Here is a 20,192-nt window from a genome sequence, read left to right as displayed (position 1 = left end):
AGAAAGGCAGACTGGGTCGTACGGAGTAGGACGGTGGAGGAGTGACTGGGGCACCAGATCCCCCGTGGCAGGACGCCCCCAGAAGAGAATTATGGAGCGAAGCTTCGAAGGGAAGCAGCAGCTCCCATCCACCAGAGCCCTGATGGATAACCTCCAGCAAATGGTCCGTAGGGAATGGGGTGGCGGGTCGTCCATGTGCAAAATGCCAGCGGCCGTGGAAATGGCCTGGGCAAAGGCCGCACTCTCCTCTGTAGGGCGTCGTGGGGGGGAAAGCAATTCCTCCGTGGGCGACTGCTGTAAACTAAGCCGGCCATCCCCGAATCCCACTGGAGGAAGAAATGGCCAGCCTCGGAATGCTGGAAGATTCACGGACGAGTGGGGGACCTGAGGTGCCTCTGAGGAAGGTTGTGGCCGCGGGGACGGCAAAAAGACCTCCCTGGAAGACGCCGGGGAAAAGGCCGCGACGCGGCGTCCCGTCTCCAGGGAAGAAGAGACAAAAAGTTGACGAACCTCCGGAGAGGAGGGGGCCTCTGGAGACGAGTCGACGACCAGACGGCAGCGAGGAGTCTGCCACAGGCACCGGCGTGATGTCGACCGGCGCCGGAGGGGATGCCGAAACGACCTCTTCCACCACTTGCGCCCTAGGAGAATGGGGCGGGGCCGGCTCTGGGTCGGTGAAAGAACGGCGCCGAAAAGGTGCCGACTTAACCTACGACGAAGCAGCCGCCTGCATGGAGAGACGAGAGGGACCCGGTGACGCGCCCCGGCCCCAAGCCAGCACCCGCGGCGCCAATAGGATCGACAGCCGTCGGTGCCTGAGCGGCGTCAGCTCGGCATCTGGCAAGGCCGCCGCCTGCCCAGAAGACCAAGGAGGGCTCGGGGGCAAACCGCGAGTCCCGGCGACCTCCCGCCACACAACAGGGACACCCTCGGGGGTCTGCGGCGAGGCAGAGGCGCCGAGGGCCGAAGAGGGGAACCCCGTAGGGTCGCACCCCGACGACACCACACCTCCAGAACCTGAAGCCGCACCCTTCAGCGCTGGGGCCGGAGCCGCCGGCGACGCTGCGGAAGGCCCCGCACGTGGCAAGGGATCCGCGGACGTCCCAGGAAGAGGAGAAGGAGGGGCCAAGGAAGCCTGCAGAGCCGCAGCATAGGCCTCCATTTGGGCCCTGGTCGCCCCGGCATCGGGAAACGGCGGGTAGGGTGGCAACGAAAGAGGCCGCATGTCCCACGGAGAACACGCGCCCTCCGCAGAGCGGGGACTAGGCCTCGGGGACAAGCTACAAGACATACTGACGGGCAAGCGACGCCCTAGGGGCCTCGGTGACGGGTGATGTCTGAATCGGAAGCTGCGATTCTTGGACACTTCTGCGGGGGACAGACGCGGACACTACACCTATCTGGACAACCGGGCTGAAAGGAGCTTCATCCGGCGCTCCCGCCGGGACTTAGGCTTCAGATGCTGGCAAGCGTCGCAGTCCATGGAATCATGGTGCTCGCCCAAACACCACATGCAAATAGGATGAGGGTCCATCACTGACATCTGACGCACGCAAGACTAGTACGCCTTAAAGCCCGAAGGCATTCGCACACTGTCCCACAACACAAAGCGTGAAAAGAAGACGTGAAAACAGGTCAGGGACACGATCCGGATCCGCATTGCACGCGGAAAAGAAGGAAATTGATGTCAGTGCGCCGGGGTGGGGCTTATGTAACCTCGATGACGTCACGCCCGCGGACCACGTCAGGGCGGAGTCACGTGGTACCGCCCCCTGGCGCACAGAGATGCTGGGGCAAAGAAAGTTTTCCAGGTCCAGTCTCACGCCTGGGGATAATTCTTCGTTAAGGAATCTGCAGCTAGTAGTCTCTATCAGATATGTACCTCCAACCGCAGACCTTGGGTAGTTGTGGAATAATAACATTCCATGGTGGACTAGAAGCCCCATGTGTATAGCACCAAAACACTAGAGACAATAGATCTCTTATAGAACCTGAAAACTACACTCTCCCACTCCATCAGGCTCCAAGAACTAGAGGACCGACCCCCTTCATTTTCCAATATCTCTTATACCAAGATGTCTCAAAGTATGAACCTCAGAATTTAGAACAGGTTTTACTGACAGGAGAATTCTGCTAGGCATGACATTTCCCCCTCTTATGGGTGGCATCTATGTAGCTGGATCATTATGAGACATGTATGACCGCTTTCAAACTTCATGGGGAATGGTAGCTATAGGCTTCCGCAGGCCCTCTACTGAGCCCAACAATGGCTCTATAAAGCTGGTAAAAGGGAAAATCCAACACTTGTTCTTGCCTGAATTTATCAACCAAAAGTAATGTCTAAACTTTACACAGCTTTGGACATGTACATTAATTGTAATAAATATTAATACATCATTGCTTGGGAACGTGTAGTAGGGAGGCATATTCCCATGGAATAATGGATCAATATATGACTGAGTGCAGCTGCCACGTCCATTTGCTCTCGACTCAAAGAAAATACAATTGAGATTAACTTGAGATGGTATTTTACTATGGTTCGCTTGAAGGCTATCTAGGGGCTGTACAGATTTAGAGCAATGTTTTGGAAATAAGTTTCGTCATATGTAAGAACAATTACAGGGGGGAGGGTCATGTCCCACTTGTGTCGAATGTGGCACTGAAGAGGGACATTGATGAGAGTAACATTTACTGTTTGTCATTCATTACAAGTAAACGGATTGCTCAGTTTCTCCTGGCTGCCCGCGTAATCATTGGCCCCAGAATGCAAATCATCTGTTTCACTGAATATTTTAATTTGTTCGAGAAAATAATGGAAAACATGCAGCATAAGAGAGACTGTTTTGCTACAAGTGAATTTGAGAAAATGTAAATGACCTTTCATACATATACAAAATGTAATCAAGACTACGATTGACTAACCCCATCAAGCTTGTTAACACTGGCAGTTATATGCCCTATCTCTCCTGCCACCTACTGGCTTGAGTTTGTGGTACTTCCAATAGATGCCTAGTTATGTAATTTGCTGTTCCAGCCCTATTCCCGGTCTCTGATATATTTCATTTTATGTGTATCTGAGATCTGGTACACCTACCTGTTCAATGTCATGTGTAGTTGATGAATACAATTTTAAAGATAAAGTTGTGAAACTGAACACCAGGTCTCCAGCTCATCAATCTTAGTGTTGATAGAAAGTAGGGAGGGTGGAGAGGGGTGACCCAAGCAGCCACTTTACAAAGGTAATGAATACACATGTGCAAAGTAAGATGAATTCCTAGTTCTGGTGGAAGATCTTATGGTGCCTTCAAGTAAATATTTCTCAGTATGTAGTATAGACCACCCCAGTTACTGTCCAACACCTAGTTATTCCTTACAGATTGGTAAATAATATCCCATGCTTCGATGTTAAACCCTAGAATCAAGGACAGTAAAGAACCAAACCACAATATCACGGGGAATAAGTGTGTTTTATTTGACTTCTTAAATTCATGTCTGAATGCATTTTTGGCACCCGGGGCTTGGTCTTTCTTTTGAACTTCAACCCTCAATTCTACTTTTTTGCGCTGAATAAAACCTGCTGCAAAACACACTGCAGGACTACATTTGGGTGGTGCCTTCCACTACCTGCCAGCAGTAAGCCTTGAATGAAGCAGTCTAGGCAGGCCTGCTGCCCCAGACTAATATGAGGACTATCCTTTGCAACTTGGACTCTGGCATGGAGCTGTGTTTGAGCTTTGGTTGGAGATAAGCATTCAAGAAATCCCTTATGATCAAAAGGTTAACAGGTGTTACAACTGTGTTCGAACCCCTCCCCTAGATAATGAAAGAAGGTTGGGGCCACCAAGGCAAAAACAACCTGAAAGTAAAACCACAAACCAACATTAGCTGCTATTAGTCTTTAGTCCCTTAAATTGCAGACATGCGATCGGTATAAGAAAGAAAGGAACAGTGATCAGCAGCAGGTACCAAGCCATATGCAGTAGGTAAAACAGTAGCATCTGAAAACAGTCTTCAAAAACATATGTGCAAAATAGAAATACAGGGGCAGATTCACAAAAGCACTTCTTAGTATGGGAAGTAGTACTACTAGTATAGTCTAAAGTACTATTGCATGCCTTTGTGAACCAGCCTGGAAACCTCCAACTCCCTATTAGTACAAGCATTGGCAATGCCAATAGGTCTGGCTTTAAAGGAATGTTGAATGGTAATGTGAAGCGGTACAAATACCTAGCATTGGAATAGATAGTGAATTGTGTGGAAGTAAAGAACTGTAGAATAATTATTGGTGTAGGTTAAAAGGTCAGGTGGCAGTTGAACTGTCTAGCCAGACCTAATAACCCATGTAGGTTAAGGACTGCCTCCTCCCATCTGTGCTGATGCCAGAAACAAAATAAGAAATTATCTAGTTATCTAAGACACTTTAATAGCATTCCAATGTCTTGTGTGTGCCACTAAATATTTTAAAGGTAAGGAAGCTGTATAAATCAACAAAATTATCACAGCTGTGTGGAAGGCGAGCATTTTTTTGTTGAAGCACATGTCTGCCCAATCAAAAAATTTACTCCTGGCTCCCAACACGTAGGCGGAGCCAAACCACTCTCTAGTGATGCTCACATATTGGTCTGGCGACAGTTATGCTGTTCAGCCAGACCATAAAAAGGGCAAAGAGGGCTCAGTCTTTCCCGTTTGTTCTAATTACATATGAATATTTCTTTTCATCTGGTTCTGGAGCCACTTCATAAAGGCATGCATGAGTGCATAAAGAGTTCTACAGGAGCACTATGTTACGTACTCCAAAATACCTTTGTGAACAGGCCCCACAGATTACAAAAACTCGTCCATACATAAATAGCTCTCTAGGAAAATGTCAACAGGCGCATTATCTCACTATCAAGCACTTGCCTCCAACGATGCTATGAGTAGGGTCAAAATAACACAATAACTAATCCTAACAGAATTGCTAAGAAGATCCGACAGCAATGAAGAATTAAATATGGGTCAAAATTAATGAAGATTAATGAAGATTTCAGATTTTGTCAGTCTATGTTTTGAAGTTTGCTTCTGCCAAAGATGCTTGTGCAGTCTATGCATTCTCACTGAACAAGTAAGGCTATGGACTCCAGTGTTAAGTTCAAAATTGCTTCTATGCTGGGGAACACTTGAAGGTAATACAAAGCAATTCAAGCAGTCTTTCTGATTTTCCTCAACTTTACAAACTAAGAAAACAAGACACATTACGTTACTTAGGTACTGGTACCTGTACAACAGGTGCTTTTGTCGGTACAATTGGTGCTTGCGGCAGTGATGGACGCGATTCCTTGGCCGGTGGAGAAGGCAGTGGAGGAATCATCTGCATTGACCCCGATAAACTACTGCTGATTTTTCTCTTTGAAGGTGGCACCAGCGCAGGTGGCAAAGACATTGGCACGGGCTCCTTCTCAAGGGCACGATAGACAAGAAACATGGCCTTCAAGAAAATATATCATTATTAGATCAACAAAAGCACGTTTGTACCCAAAGCTTTTCAGAAACCCAATAATGTTGACAGCAATAACGGATTCATTGAGAGAGACCGGACTAGATTAGTAAGCGAGGGCCAAATCTCCTTTCATCAAGGAAAGCAACGGTAACAGGGATTCCAGTATAAGTCCTACAATTAAATTATGATCTAACCAATGTCTGTCATGTCTGGAACATCTAGTACTCCGTTCAGTTCAACCTTTCTCAAGAGCATTAGCAGTCTCAGTGCAGTGCAAGCAGGAATGACTGCTCCCCATAGTACAGAATGGGTTATTATACGTGTGATAAAGTACCACCTGCCATACTTTAGAAGGATGTTGCAAGCCACCAAGTAGTTCTGCGAATATATCCAAGTTCACTTATACTGTCATGAAACTCAGAGGTGACCTGAAGTACCTATGGCAGAGGGCATTTAATCCTTATAATACATAGTCACACTATCATTCATTCCACAAATTTTAAATCTTTGGTGTCTTGCACCTTTATACGAAACAGCTAGTACGGTGCAGACATGAAGATTAAAGCAAAATCTGTACCACAAAATTAAACACAGCAAAAAGCAGTAAGTAGTTTGATGCATAAAGTCATAATCAGATTTAATGTAAATCCTATGTCAAAAAATGGACTGTAGCTTAAAATTAGTAATATGCAAGAGATTTTCTTTCCTGTAAAGAACTAGGCGCAAAATGCAAACACTATGCCATAAATCTCTCTTTTGTGTTGATCACTGTTCATTTTAGGAAAAACAGACTATAAGAAACAGAAGCCATTTCTCCTTTTCATTAGTTACATTGCAGATTCAATGAGGGTCTCTGACCTGCCTTTAACTCAAACTGCTGTCTCTAGCAGCATGCATGATGTTATGACTAGACTGTTCTAAAGAAATCTGTGATGGGTATTTGCAGGGGCATTGCAGACTCCCATATATTTTATCAGGTCTTCCCTAGACTATTAAAGATTTGATGTAGATAGTGACGGGGTGCTAACTTTAAAACAAGTGCCAGTGGCCCTCAATACATTCAAACATAGTAGACTGCTGGATCAAACTTTGTGCACCGCCCACAATTGTATTCTTTGATTCAATTCATTCAGTGCTAAGCGCAACAAGACTACACACTTGTGCCCTGTAATCTTCAATGTATATCGGACTCCACTATCAGCGCATTCTATTCCTTCGGCACTGGTTTGCATTACTATGCTGGTGATATTCAACTCATGTTTATGCTGAAAGCAAAGAGCACAGATTAGATCAGTGGACGGTAAGACCAGCCTAAAATGAATATTTTGTGATAATGAGAACCTAAGATAACCACAGAGTTTCAGAAATCAGAAAAGCTGGCTTATGTCACGCAGCTTTCCTGGTGTATCCAGACATTTCCCACTCCAGTGATTTTGAAAATGGATGAAGCTAACGGTGCATAAGTAGAGAGCCCGGCCAATTTCCTGGGCTTTCTGCTTCCATAGCTTTAACACCTGCAAACAGATGCAGTAGGACCTTTGCGACACTTAATGAGTGGGACCATATCCGCCCAGCACTGAATTCTGTCCACTGGTATCCAGTGAAACAAATGGTGCAGGTCTAAATGTTATACATTAAGCACAGAGCTCTACAGTTGACACTGAGACCTCACTGAGCGTCTAAGGAGCTTCTTTCAGTAAATTCTGCCTGACAATTCTGGACAGGGGTGACTGGTTGGGTGCGGGCGGTCACTGGCCTTCCGTTGGAGGAACCACTACAATGTTGGCTGGCCCGTGGACGCTGGCCTAAGAAACAGAAACTGCCCTACAGATTGCTTCAATTGATGCTGGTTTTGGCCAGACGTCGGGTGACCATAACGTGGATGGGGCAGAGAGGGCCAGAAATACAGCTCTGTCTTAGAGAGATCAGGAGTGGGCGACAGCGGAGGAAACGCACATGAAGATCACACGAAAGGATAGAGAACTACAGGCAGACTTAACGGAATGGAGAGAGCTATGTACTGCCAGATTTTTGACGGGTGAGAGAGTGTATGAGCAATATTCACCTGAGGGTGCGGGTAGCGATACGGGAGGCGAGGATCATATGGAGAGTGGGAGACGGAACATTTAGATCTTACATGCACAAGGCAGAATAGTTTAAATTGTAGGCCAGTATGGAACTGGGAGATAAACTAACACTCCTGTGGATCTTCAGAGCTGTTGTGTGGACCCAAGCATTATAATTTCATTCTTAAAGGGGTATACAATTTGCTGCACGCTGTGATGTTGTCGTTTTAATGACATGTAAAAATTAAAAATAAAGTTCCTTAAAAAAAGAAAACAATTTCTGCCTGACAATAGCATTCAAATTTGGAAAAGTGAGGTCTGTCGGGACAGCATTTAGAGTCTAGGCTGCATATACCTGGGATACTGAAAACGAGATGTGTTGTGAACCATTTTGCATTCACAGAGCGCCCTCTTCATTTGGTACGCCAGCGGCACCAGCATGAGGGCAGTGTTAAGGCATTGTCTTAATGCTGCCAGAACCTGGTGGTCTAGGGGTAAACGCTGCCTTGCACAATATAACTTTATTAGATGAGAGGTCGTTAATTTAAGGAGAAAGCAAGTAGTGGTCAATAGGTGCTCATGTATTACTTTCATGAATTGGATTGTGAAAATTACTGAAAATACACAACAGAGAAGATAAGCAGGTGAGATCAATAAAAGCCACTCGAATACTGTTGGTAACAAAGCATTTTTCTGAAAATATCGGCACAGAAACTTACAACTGCAAACTCATCTCGGTCCAGTAGGCCATCGTGGTCTACGTCACTGAGTTCCCAAACCTACCAAAAACAAATGTATTTAAGTAGCATTACAGATATGCAAAACTGAGACATCAAAAGGACCATGACCACACCACAGAATATAGAAAGCGTGGGTTAAGAACTGACCTATTTGTCGTTTTGCTGCAAGGCACTTAAAACACAAGCAAAGTCACTAGCGTCATTGTGTATTTGTACTTTTAATAATTATACAAGATAATGAAGACACTTGTAAAAAGATTGCGGAGAACAATGGACTATAAATAAATAACAGTGTTAGCACTGTCTCTGAACTGATTTAGTAAATTAGCGTATAGATTTTTAACCAATCTTTAATACTGTACTTATAATTTATTTTTCCCTTTTTGATTTCTCTTTGAAGCCACGGGGCCACCATATGCTTTAACAAGTCACCCAGCCCTGTACCGGTTCCCAGTGAACTCTGCATTGTCTTATCCAAACCTCGAACATCCTGGTACAATAGGCGGAAGTAACATTCACCTATGCACATTGCTGCCATATTGTCCAATGCATGAAAAGGGTGCTGCTGGGGCCCTGCAATCCTGCATAATTGGCAAACTAGCAGTTCTGCAGTCAGTCCACTCTACTGCTCGCCATAGACCCACCTGTCTCACTTTCCCTGCACTGCACCCCAGTACTCACACACACACAGCTACTGTAAAGGGGTTAGGGAATCCTATGGACAGGGCCATTTTGAAAAGGTAGCACTAACGGAAAGCTTCTTTTTAGTTATCTCAGTCAACATATTTTAGGAATCAATATTTTCGGTTCAAGGTGTAAGTTTTCATTCAGGGATACCGTTCTTAGGGTTGATCACTGCAGAAAGCATTATTTAAGTGCCTCATGCATATATTCTTTGTGTGGTGCAGCTCCCCACTCACTTTAATCTTAGTCATTTGCGTCAGTGTGCATGAGCCTGGAAGGTGACCGGAATTAGTTGCAAAAGGTGCTTCAGAAGCATTGGGTTTACCATGTTTGGGATAGCTTAAAAAAATTCAGGCGAAATGAGATCCTTAAAGGAACTTTTCCTTTCAGACACATTTGGTGTGGTGCCATGAAGAGCTTCTATATATCCCTTATCAAATATTTTATTGCTTTTTGAAACAAATAGAAACCATTACCGACTTCAACTCCTACGACCACCAGGACACGGTACCATTTCTCTAATGTCTGCATACAATGAAGTTGTGTTTCACATTGATATATATATATAGATTGATAGAGATATATATATATATATATATATATATATATATCAAACTGTTGCTACGCCGCCCCCACACTTTCCTTAATAGAGTATTTTTAGCAAGAAAACAATAACATGACAGCAGATGTCCCCTTCCTTTTGTAATACTCATCACGGCGGCTGTAGCCGAACTCCACGAACGGGTCCAACATTCTATTGTGGGGAAAACCTCACTTTGTCCAAAGTACCCACAACATGCCCGCACAGGGTAATCTTGTGGGTACATTGGTGATTGGGTTTGAATGGTTAAACTGAAAAGATCCTGCTGATTTACTAGATACTTGATAAAGTGAACAGACAGTAGATTGTGGGACACTTCACACACAAATACAAACAAACACAGTAATTAAGAGCGACGAGGCAACTCAAGTGGCCCGAACTGCTGACATTGCATCCCACTGCCCACTCAACGCCCCTTCCCTGCTCCTGAAGGAACCCGTAGTGAAAGCCACGACTCTTACTCTTCCGAGGACGTCCACCGGCAGCTTGGAGTTCAGCAGCACCGGCTTTACTTTATCGCCGGAGAGAAAGCCCTTCACAGGGCTGAGGCTGTCGAAGATGACGTCATATTTGGTCTTTTCTTCCACCTGTGAGGACACAAACATTCAAAACGAAAAGGTCAATGCACCGGTCATGTACTCTGTAATAATCTCAATAAGCAGTCAATCTGCACAATGTTTGCGAACGGTGGGCCCTGTTTTACACCAGGGTGAGTGTTGTCGGCAAAATTACAGCCACACTTTGACTATCACAGAGAAGCGAATGCCCCCTTCCTTTGCCCCAGGAATCAGCTGAACCAAAATCAAAAGTAAAATCATATATATATATGTGGGCGGAGCCTAACCACACATCTCATCCTGAGATCTGATTGGCTGTCAGCACTTCATCCAAGAAGTGTTGGCAGCCATCTTGGGACCAATATACATGATAGCACCTCATTAAAAATCATTGCAGTTAATAGAAGGTTTTAAGACTTTAGTTACATTATAAATCATTTGTTGATGGTACCATACTCATTTTAGGAATTGTGGTATGTTCTAAGGTGATTTCACCATGTGAAAAAGCCTTCTGCTGGGATATCATGATTGAGAGAAAAATATTTTCTCATGCTTTTCCCACAGAGGTTTGGAAGGTGATCTATAAGCTAAACTGAGAGCATATTTTCTGTAAATTCACATTATCTTTCTCAGTCATGTGAGAATGAAGTCTGACATTCTCAGTAAAACATGTACATCCAACAAGGGCAGAGACTGTCAGTTGATTCCTTTGTGTTCTACTGCAGCTTCCCAGAATGTTCCAAAGAACAACTAGAGCGCTAACAGTCCTACTTATGATAAACGTATGGCATACCGTAAGCCATCTTGCTTGGATTAAAGTGGTAACTCTTAAAACATTTAATTTAAAAAGGAACAAAATGAGGGGGTTCATTTTTCCATAAAAAGTATGATTAGTGCTGCAGAAAGAAAAATTAGGGCACATTGAGTGACTTCTCAAATCCTCTTCTATTTGCCTTTGCCCCAGGAATCAGCTGAACCAGGTTTTTAGAATCGAGAATGTGACTCCTTCTGATCTGTATTCTACTGCATTGGCAAATACATACACACAGCATCTGCGAGGCATACGGCCTCGTGTATCACTCGGGCCAGACTGGGGTCGTGAACATTCACAATTCCCTGAGGATTCTTCACCGAGGGGGCCTGCGGCGCCGAGGGGGGCCAGTGCTCTGAGACGTCCCAGGGGGGCATCGGTGCAGCCGCTTCAGCAAATCTTGCAGGAGTCCTAAACAGGGCTCCCGGTTTCATGGTATTTATGATATTAACATTTCCATCTGTATTTATCCATATTTATTTTTCGGCCATCGTATTAGTATTTATCCATATTTATTTTGTGTTTGGACAATAAATAGAGTCGTGAAATGGTACATTTCCACATTTATTTTACTCAGACATGCACTAATACGTGGATGCCCGCCACGTTTTAGCAAATTAAGCAGCCCCATGTAACAAAACACTACACCGACAGGTACATATTAGCTTTAAACTACAAATATATGTTAACATATGCCTGTATTTATTTAAATAACATCCTGGGTTTTTTTTCTAACTCCCCATGCCAGCTCTCTGCTTAGCTTTGCCTCGAATTCATGAAAGACCGCATGGAGTGCCTCTCCCAAGAAGCACCATTTTCAGTTATTATTCTGCATTTAAAAATAAAAACAGACAGGAAACACATTATTTCCTGTCTACCTGTAAAAATCAGCAAAAATGGAAAACTGGGAGCCTTAGTCATAAAGTACAAATTACTCGTATCCCGTTCGGGTTGCTCCTGTAGAAGTCATCTACCTTGTATCATTTTAGGTGAGTTATGTTACGATGTTAACTTTATTTTGTTTGTATTCAGTCAACATAAGCATCAGCCCTTTGCATCAAAGTAGTCAATGACATTGGCATAGACAATACTCCACAATGTTCAGCCCATCCAGGCTCATCAAGGCTAAAGACCGACATCTTCCTAAGGTTGCTTACATCCAGGGCATTCATGGGCTCAAGCATGGTCACATTTGTGTAGCTGAACGAGAGATGATATAGTCTGTGTAAACACTTGAAGAGCATCAGCTTGTGTCTGTCGTTCATTGAACTTCTCTTCTTGACACAGCAGTACAACCACTTTTGAGCATCCCCTGCCTGCACAATCTGCTGCCCTCTATTAACAAAAGGCACGCAGCAAGCCTAACAGCACAACGTGTGCTTTCACAATCCCTAATATATATTAGGGATTGGGAAGTGCTGTTACGCTTGCTGTGTGCCTTTTGTCGATAGATAGGGCGACCAGAATTTTAAAGCCAAAAACCGGGACATTTCACACAAACACAAATGGACTACACATAGCTGCCAAGGTTACAGATTGCTGTGTGTGACATTTCAGTGCAATCAGGGCACAAGTCCCAAAAAAAGAAGTGGAGGGACTAACCTAGTTAGGCAGTATGCAAGTGACATCATGGCACGCGACATCACTGCGCGCGACATCACACATGGCAGCACAGGAATTGACATAATAGAAAGTGGCATCACAAGCCACGACTTTACAGGAAGTGGCATCACAAGAAGTGACATCATAGAAAGTGGCATCACAAGCCATGACTTTACAGGAACGTAATATGCATGTGTTGATGTAAAGCGCAGTGTGACAAACTAACAAGGTTTGAGCCTTTGTTTCACCTCCGCTTCATTTGTGTCAGGTGTGACGCTCCTGACTGCCCCCAGCCATGAGACTCGAACAAAAGGAGGCCTGATGACCCCTCAAATTCCGCCTTTGTTATGGGCCCAGCATTTGTCTTAAATAAGAAAGCCCTGTCCCCCCTGCACGTTGATGCTTGTTGCAGATGGAAATCAGACAACGTCCAGGCGCTGCTGAAAGTGTCCTGGTGTTTGAAATTACACCAGACGAGTTCAGCACATTATTCAGCGGGGCCCAAATTCTTGGCAAGGTGGACGCCGTTATCTACTGCAATAGTGCACATGACATGCACTTTGCAGCTGCAGTTCCAGCTTCTCCCTCACAGCACGCAGGTGTTGTCAAGGCGCTACAAATGTGTGATTAATGCATTTTAGTTTGGCGATGCAGACGACCACACTAAAATGCGTTAGTCTAAGCCTGATGTGTGGTACTTGGGGCTGCGAAAGGCATGCAAGAATGCAGCAGGAGCTAACGCATATAAGGAGTGTTCTGTGGTTGGCTAAGGATAGGACACAACAATGCATTTTCACAAAACCCATTGTGGTGCAATCTTGAATAACACCCACACCTCTCAGGGATGTAGCATTCACATTTGACAAGTGATAATAAGGGACACACTGTTACATTTAAAGACTTTTAATGGAGAATATGCTTTTGAATACTGAATCTTTTTTATGGTTGTTTGCTGCAAACCTGCTTTAAGGCCCCTCATGTGGTGCTGTATGTGTAGAAATGCACTGTCTTTTCACTTTATTAAGCAAATGTTTGAGCAATATTTGCACTGATATTTGTCGCTGCACCCACACACGTGGTTGGGTTCTTGGCACACATAGCCTTGGCTGCAGCGCACAGAGACCTTATACTGCCGCACACGGAAGGAAAATATTAGAGGGAACACTGGTCAAGAGCGGTAGCCTGCCCTCTATCCATGTTATGGTTCATGTGCCCCATCTGAACCATTTATTAATCAGTGATTCCTTTGAATTGTTAAGGGCAGTGCTGCATTAGCAATAAGGGGAGCTCTTGGTGAATACAGTTGGAGTGTTCCTTTTCCATTGCGCATTCTGTACTCTAACCGTATCAATACCATCTCTGGGATAAGTACCTTTGTGAAAAGACAAGTTTGAAGCATGTCCACCTCTATTCTGCCTGTCTCAGTGACCAGGTGTGGTATGAGTGGCCGGGGATGGTGCCAGTACAGTGCCAAGACTAGAATGGGCTTAACAAATAGTAAAATTCAAGGTCCAGGCCCGCCAACTCTCCCATATGAATTGGTAAAGTCATGACCTCCCAGTGTAATCACACCCATCACCTTGCCATTATCAATCTGCTAAAATCAGAAAGTAGGCCCTAAAAACCCTCTGCAGCAGAGGGATCCGAATGTTCATAAAATGTTATTAAAGCTTAGGCAGGACTACCATTTTTTAAATTGCTAATCTGCCAGCTATTGATAAAAGTAATCTTATCTACCTATCTATTGCATACTGGTCATCATAAGGCCTTGGGTGTCCCTGAGGACAACGTCTTTGTCTTGTGTATGCTAACACCCAAATATCCTCAAGTGTTCCGTCCAAAGCAATGGGTAATTGAAATTGGTTGCCCAATTTGCTTCAGTTTCCCGCTAGCCGCGAATAGGCACCAAAGTTTGTAATTTCACACAGAACCAGTATGAGATTTGCCTCTGGATTTTATATGAATAACAATGTTATCCACATACATTGATACAATCAAACATCTATTTGTTAAGGACAGTTATGTGTGTCCATGGTATTGCAGTAGTTTACACACCAAGGGTTCCATCGCTATAGCAAACAGCCGCAAAGAGAGTGGGCAGACCTGTCTCATGCCTCTAGTGAGAGGTATAAAGCCTGAAAGATGATTAATGACTTGTACATGGGTAGTCAGGCATGTATTTATTTGTAGAAGACATACCATAGCACTCCTTGCATCAATCCACAAAGTTTTTTTCACGTTTCTTTAGTCAATTAGTACATTAAAAAAATTCAAGAACAGGAGCCAAATGTTTTTCATTGAAGTTTGTATTTTCAATTGGTGCAAAACAGCCAGTCAGGAGAGTACAACCGACGTGTTTCGTCACACCAGTGACTTATTCAAGGCTGTAATTATATATATACACACACACATCAAACTATTTGAATATTATAAAAAAATAAGGTAATCTCGATTACATTTAACAAATACATTTCAAAGAAAGTGATTTACGTATACTAGAAACTTTGGCTAGAAGGAAAGTTTGTAGGACCGCAGTTTCCATGCTAGTTTAGATGATTCCTGGTTCACCGCTGTGCACATCATGCAAAAAGTGATATGAATGATTGTAGAGTTGGTTTCATGAAACCTTATTGTGCATGTACCTCGTCAATCCAATGAGTATATGTGACAGAAAATTGATGATAGATCAGGTACCTACAAATTAGACACGCCCTCACCACGGCACTACCCGATCTCACGGACATACCAGAGGCATCACCTCTGGAAGACAGATTGCTAGACAGACCGTTACACTCAAAACCAATATCACTGACATACAAAAAAAAGCTGTGCAACAACCTACCTGACACGTTCCAAAAACTAAGAGGGCAATGGCAGAGAGACCTAGGACCCATTGACGAGGAGGACTGGCAGACGGCACTAATGTCCCCCAGAGAAGCGGCAATCACTCTCCGTTTCAGACTGATTCAACCCAAAATCTTACATAGGTCGTACTTAACCGGGGTTACTCTAGGGAAGATAGGCGCCAGACTGGATGAGATGTGCCTCCGGGGCAGCCAACACACTGTCACCTTTTATCACACGATCTGGGACTGTCCGGTAGTATGGCACATATGGGAGGGCACCACGACCCATATTCAGAATGCCTTAGGAAAGGAAGTCACCCTCACACCGAGACTAGGTCTTCTTAATATTTGGGAGCCGACTGACCTCGCAGAGGTGGAACAACTAACTACACTGGTCTACACCCTTGTCAAGCGTGAGATTGCGAAGGGATGGGGGGGGGGGCGGCATATGCACCCTCTCCCCGAATGTGGGTAAAAGAAATTGATAAATGCATGATTGCAGAAACTGAAGTATTTAAATCGCCTGGCTGTCCGCAGAAATGGGATAGGAAATGGGGCAAATGGAATGTTTACCGTGGCAACCTCTGTATGTCCCCATCAGTGGAGCTAGAAATGCTAATAAGGGAAGAATGTGATGTTGGGGTATTATGTTTGTAACCATTTTCTCCTTACCTATGATGATGCAGCATTGTACAACTATTCGAGATGGTAACTGGGAAATGTATGTGACTTTAATGTTGAATTAATAAAAAGATTTATATAAAAAAAAAAAACGAATTTTGTGCGACTGACCTAAAGCAGCGGTGCAAAGCCACGGCTCCAGTATGGCGATATGGTCGAGCAGTCATAACAAAGAAATGGCTGCCAAGAAAAAGAATTGTACATAAGTTTGCAAATGTTTATTGCAGGCCAAATATGAGGAATGAACGTTGGCTCTAGAGTAAGAAATTACATGTGGTTTATAAACCTGAAAGGACCTTGTAATATATTTGATGGTCTGTCTTTGGTAGGAATATGCTTACTAAAGGTTGGAAGCGGCTAAATAACGTTCTCTAATGTAGTATCCACGTATGGTCCTGAAGATAAAAACATGGTGTTTGTAAGCAAATTCCCGAAATTGCTTAGTCTATAGAATTTACTGGACATGAACCAATTATCAGGGTATCAAAGTCACCCTGAAAAACAGAGGACGTATGTATCGTCCGTCTGTAGTAAATCTTCTTAAAAGTAGTGCTATAAAGGATGAACCCAGACGTCGAAAACGTACTCCTGTTGCCCATCCTAGAGACATCGGGAGGTTAGACACGAGCCTTGATAAGCCCCCTATTTGATGAGTAATAAGTCCTATCATTAAAAATGATGTTTCGATTACATAGCACTCATGACGTTAGTCCACACAATCGTCTGCGTGTGAAATCGTGTCTCCTGTAGGCTTATGAAAATATGTAATCTCGTCAACCTGGTAATTAGACATGCGAAATATGCAAGTCCTCCCTCATTGCGGTTGGGCTATAAGAGCTCTTAATATTATTCCTTTATATGACATAGCATGTTATGTTAACGACAATCACAAATTGCCATCCATCTGTTTCACAATTGAGGTCTATTACATGTGTATTCATATTGCTATCTCGAACAGTGTTCTATTCTTTTGTAGGTGGAACGGTTTTACAGTGGTATCTGTGGAGGTGCAGTACTCAAACTAAAAAGGTATAGTCTGGAAATATCAATGGAGTGACCGCAAAATATACCTTACTCCGTTCGTGACTTTTAGTCCCAAAGTTCACTAATGCATTATGCTAAAAGTTCAAGAATAAACAACCACAGGAGTGTATGCAAGAAACACGTTACTCAGTTCTTGACGGATAATCCCACAGTTCGCCTACATAGGTTATGCCAAAAGTAAAAAGTGTGACATAAGGTAAACGTCAACCAGTAATGCTAAGCAGTATTAATGGTCTTCTCTAGCTTGACGTATCAAGAAAAAACAGGCTTCACGTAAGACCTTCCCCGTAAAACATCCCGATAAGAGTAGTAATGTGCAAATACATTGTCAGACTCCAACCTGTATACAAACAACAAAAACAGAAAGGACCTCATTGTGAAAGAAGCAGACGAGGGAGGAAACCCAGTAACACTTCACATAGATCATTACATCCTTGAAGCAAATCGACAACTTGAAGATGCCACATGCTATGAATTCTTAGCACGTGATCCGACACAGGATATTCTGAAATCTATCAAAACCAAGATTGATAAGTGGTACTCACTGGGCCGCATATCACAAACAGAGAAAACCTTCTTATATATAACACACCCCACTATGCCAACCCTTTACCTCCTCCCCAAAATACACAAAGGAACATACCCACCACCTGGAAGACCAATTATTGCAGGAATCAACGCTGCATGCTCAAGGACGGGGGAATACATAGACAAAAAAATTACAGGTACTGATGAGGGAAATCCCTCCTAAAACTACAAATTATTGTGTGGGAACCCGACTTCGTATTGGTATGCATCTACATCGTTGGTCTCTACACCTCTATCGAACATCGCGATGGTATCACAGCAACCCAATCCTCATCTGGACACAGTCATCTAATCTTCTAGAAACCAACAAAATGACTTTAGAGATGTTGGAATTCTGCCTGGAGAACAACATTCAGCTTCAATGGCAAGATATACAGACAGAAACGTGGTACTGCCATGGGAGCCAAATTTGCTCCGCCGTACGCATCCATTTTCATGAGCCACGTATAACAATTCTGGCTGTGGGACCAGGACTTTGCAGAATTTACCTCCCACATAATCTTATGGCGACGATACATCGACGATATTCTCTGTATCTGGCAAGATGTAGTAACATTAATTAAAAGATTCTTGGAACGCCTGGACAAAAATCAATGGGGGATAAAAGCCACATACACATACTCTCAGAAAGAAATCAACTTCCTAGATGTCACACTCTACGTTAAAGACAATACCCTACACAGCAGACTTTACAGAAAAGCAACAGCCGCGAACTCAATACTGAGAGCCAACAGCTGTCATTCACATCACAATGTAAATATCCCGAAGGGGGAACACCTGAGGACACAAAGAAACTGCAGCGAAGATGATGTATTCAAAGAAAAAGGACAAGAGATTATATCAAGACTAAACCAACGATGGTACGCCTACAACACCCTAAAGAATACCTTCACCACAGTAGCCCAAATGGAATGGAAACAAATGTTATTGCCCAAACAACAACAAGAGAGTAACACCATGATCCGCTTTATTAAAGATTACCATAATGGCGACCAACAAATAAGGCAAAGCTTAAAACGACACTGGCATCTGTTACAACATACACCCAGTCTGACTGGCCATCTCAAAACACTTCCAGAAATGACTTTCAGATTCCTGTGCAAATCTGAATTCGAGGACAAAAGGAAATCTGTGACTACCTTCCTAGACAGACCACTGGGTTTTCACACATGTAAAAATTGCAGCATATGCAAACTAAGCAGAAGCAAAACCACACAGGTACCTCTGACACAGGGAAAAAAATGTACCATCAGAGAATGGATCGACTGCAATAGTAAATACACCATCTACGCAATCATCTGTCCCTGTAACCTCCCATACATTGGGAGCACAATACGACCGTCACGCACCCGGATCCAGGAACACTACCGCAACATACACAAGCACAATACTGGACATCTACTTACAGAACACTTTCACGAGAAACACCCTAACAAAAAAGACTTCACCTTCTATGGTTTGGAAATTGTTCACCCGGTGAGAAGAGGGAGAGACCGCGAACAGAAGCTAAGGAGACACGAGAGTGAACTCATCCTAAAATTTAAAACAGTGACCCTGGGACTTAACAAAGACGCAGAAATGCATGTGTGGGTAGGAGAAGACTATCACACAACCCCAGGCGAATTACAGGATTCTGTTCACACATTGCTAGCATTGTACAACATATGTGTCTCTCTCCCTTAGTTTGTTTTCCACGGACATTTATACAATATCTGAAAATACTGTCTGCTTCCTGCATCAGACATCTCTCTCCTGGGAAGGCTTATGTAATAGCTCTGTTATTTGTTGATCCTTTGGGCACACATCTATGTAAAACAACTTTGTAATGTGTTAGCTTCTTACACCAGACATATTTCCCCCCTGGGATTACCCAGGGGGAGGGCTCTTTCAATAGCTCTGAAATCTGTCCATCTTTTGAGTACACATATATGTCAAATTACTTTGAAATGTGACAATTTCATACTTCACATATGTCTCCCCCCCCACCCCAAGTTACACTCATGCTAATGTGTATATATATATAAGCCTTATATGAAAAGGTATATAACATCGCTGAATTATCGTTAATTCTACAGTGTATACATGCTTAATGTATCTCAACTTTCCATGTCTCCCTCGGAATATCACCTGACATTCCTGATACCCAGGTCTTATTAGGCTTGCTAATCCTGGAGACTTTAAATAACTACTCGCGTATAGCCCTCGGGCGTAATTATGGAGACTTTTTGCACAATTTTCCGCCTCCCCCCACAAATCAATTATGATATTTGATCTCTCTCCAGTCTTCCTCCGACTTTTCCAACATGGCGCCAGCCACTAGCTAGTAAGCACTACTTTGGTCCACCCTTCATTTCGGATCCTGCCCATTCCAAAATGGCGCCCATAGCAGTCCAACATACCCGCCCCCTTCCGGGTCACGGACCGGAAGCACTCTAGCTCGCCTACCCTTTAAAATGGCCACCCCTCTTCATACTAGTGTTCCACACCGATTGA

General features: G+C 43.8%; 1 protein-coding gene across 2 annotated transcripts in view; it reads right to left on the bottom strand.

Annotated features, from left to right (window-relative positions):
• The window catches only part of EPS15 (epidermal growth factor receptor pathway substrate 15), an 819,466-nt gene that overhangs the window by 457,827 nt on the left and 341,447 nt on the right, over positions 1–20,192 (bottom strand). For both annotated transcript variants that reach the window (XM_085602646.1, XM_085602647.1), the window contains exons 7-9: positions 10,032–10,157; positions 8,265–8,324; positions 5,258–5,467 (exon numbers count right to left, since the gene is read on the bottom strand). In XM_085602646.1, the coding sequence (XP_085458772.1) occupies positions 5,258–5,467; positions 8,265–8,324; positions 10,032–10,157 (396 nt within the window). The remainder of the gene's footprint in view (positions 1–5,257; positions 5,468–8,264; positions 8,325–10,031; positions 10,158–20,192) is intronic.

Source organism: Triturus cristatus, chromosome 4_2, assembly GCF_964204655.1.
Source record: "Triturus cristatus chromosome 4_2, aTriCri1.1, whole genome shotgun sequence".
Taxonomy (NCBI): Eukaryota; Metazoa; Chordata; class Amphibia; order Caudata; family Salamandridae; genus Triturus; species Triturus cristatus.
Note: the sequence above shows the minus strand (reverse complement) of the source record. Positions and strands in the feature narration are given on the sequence as shown.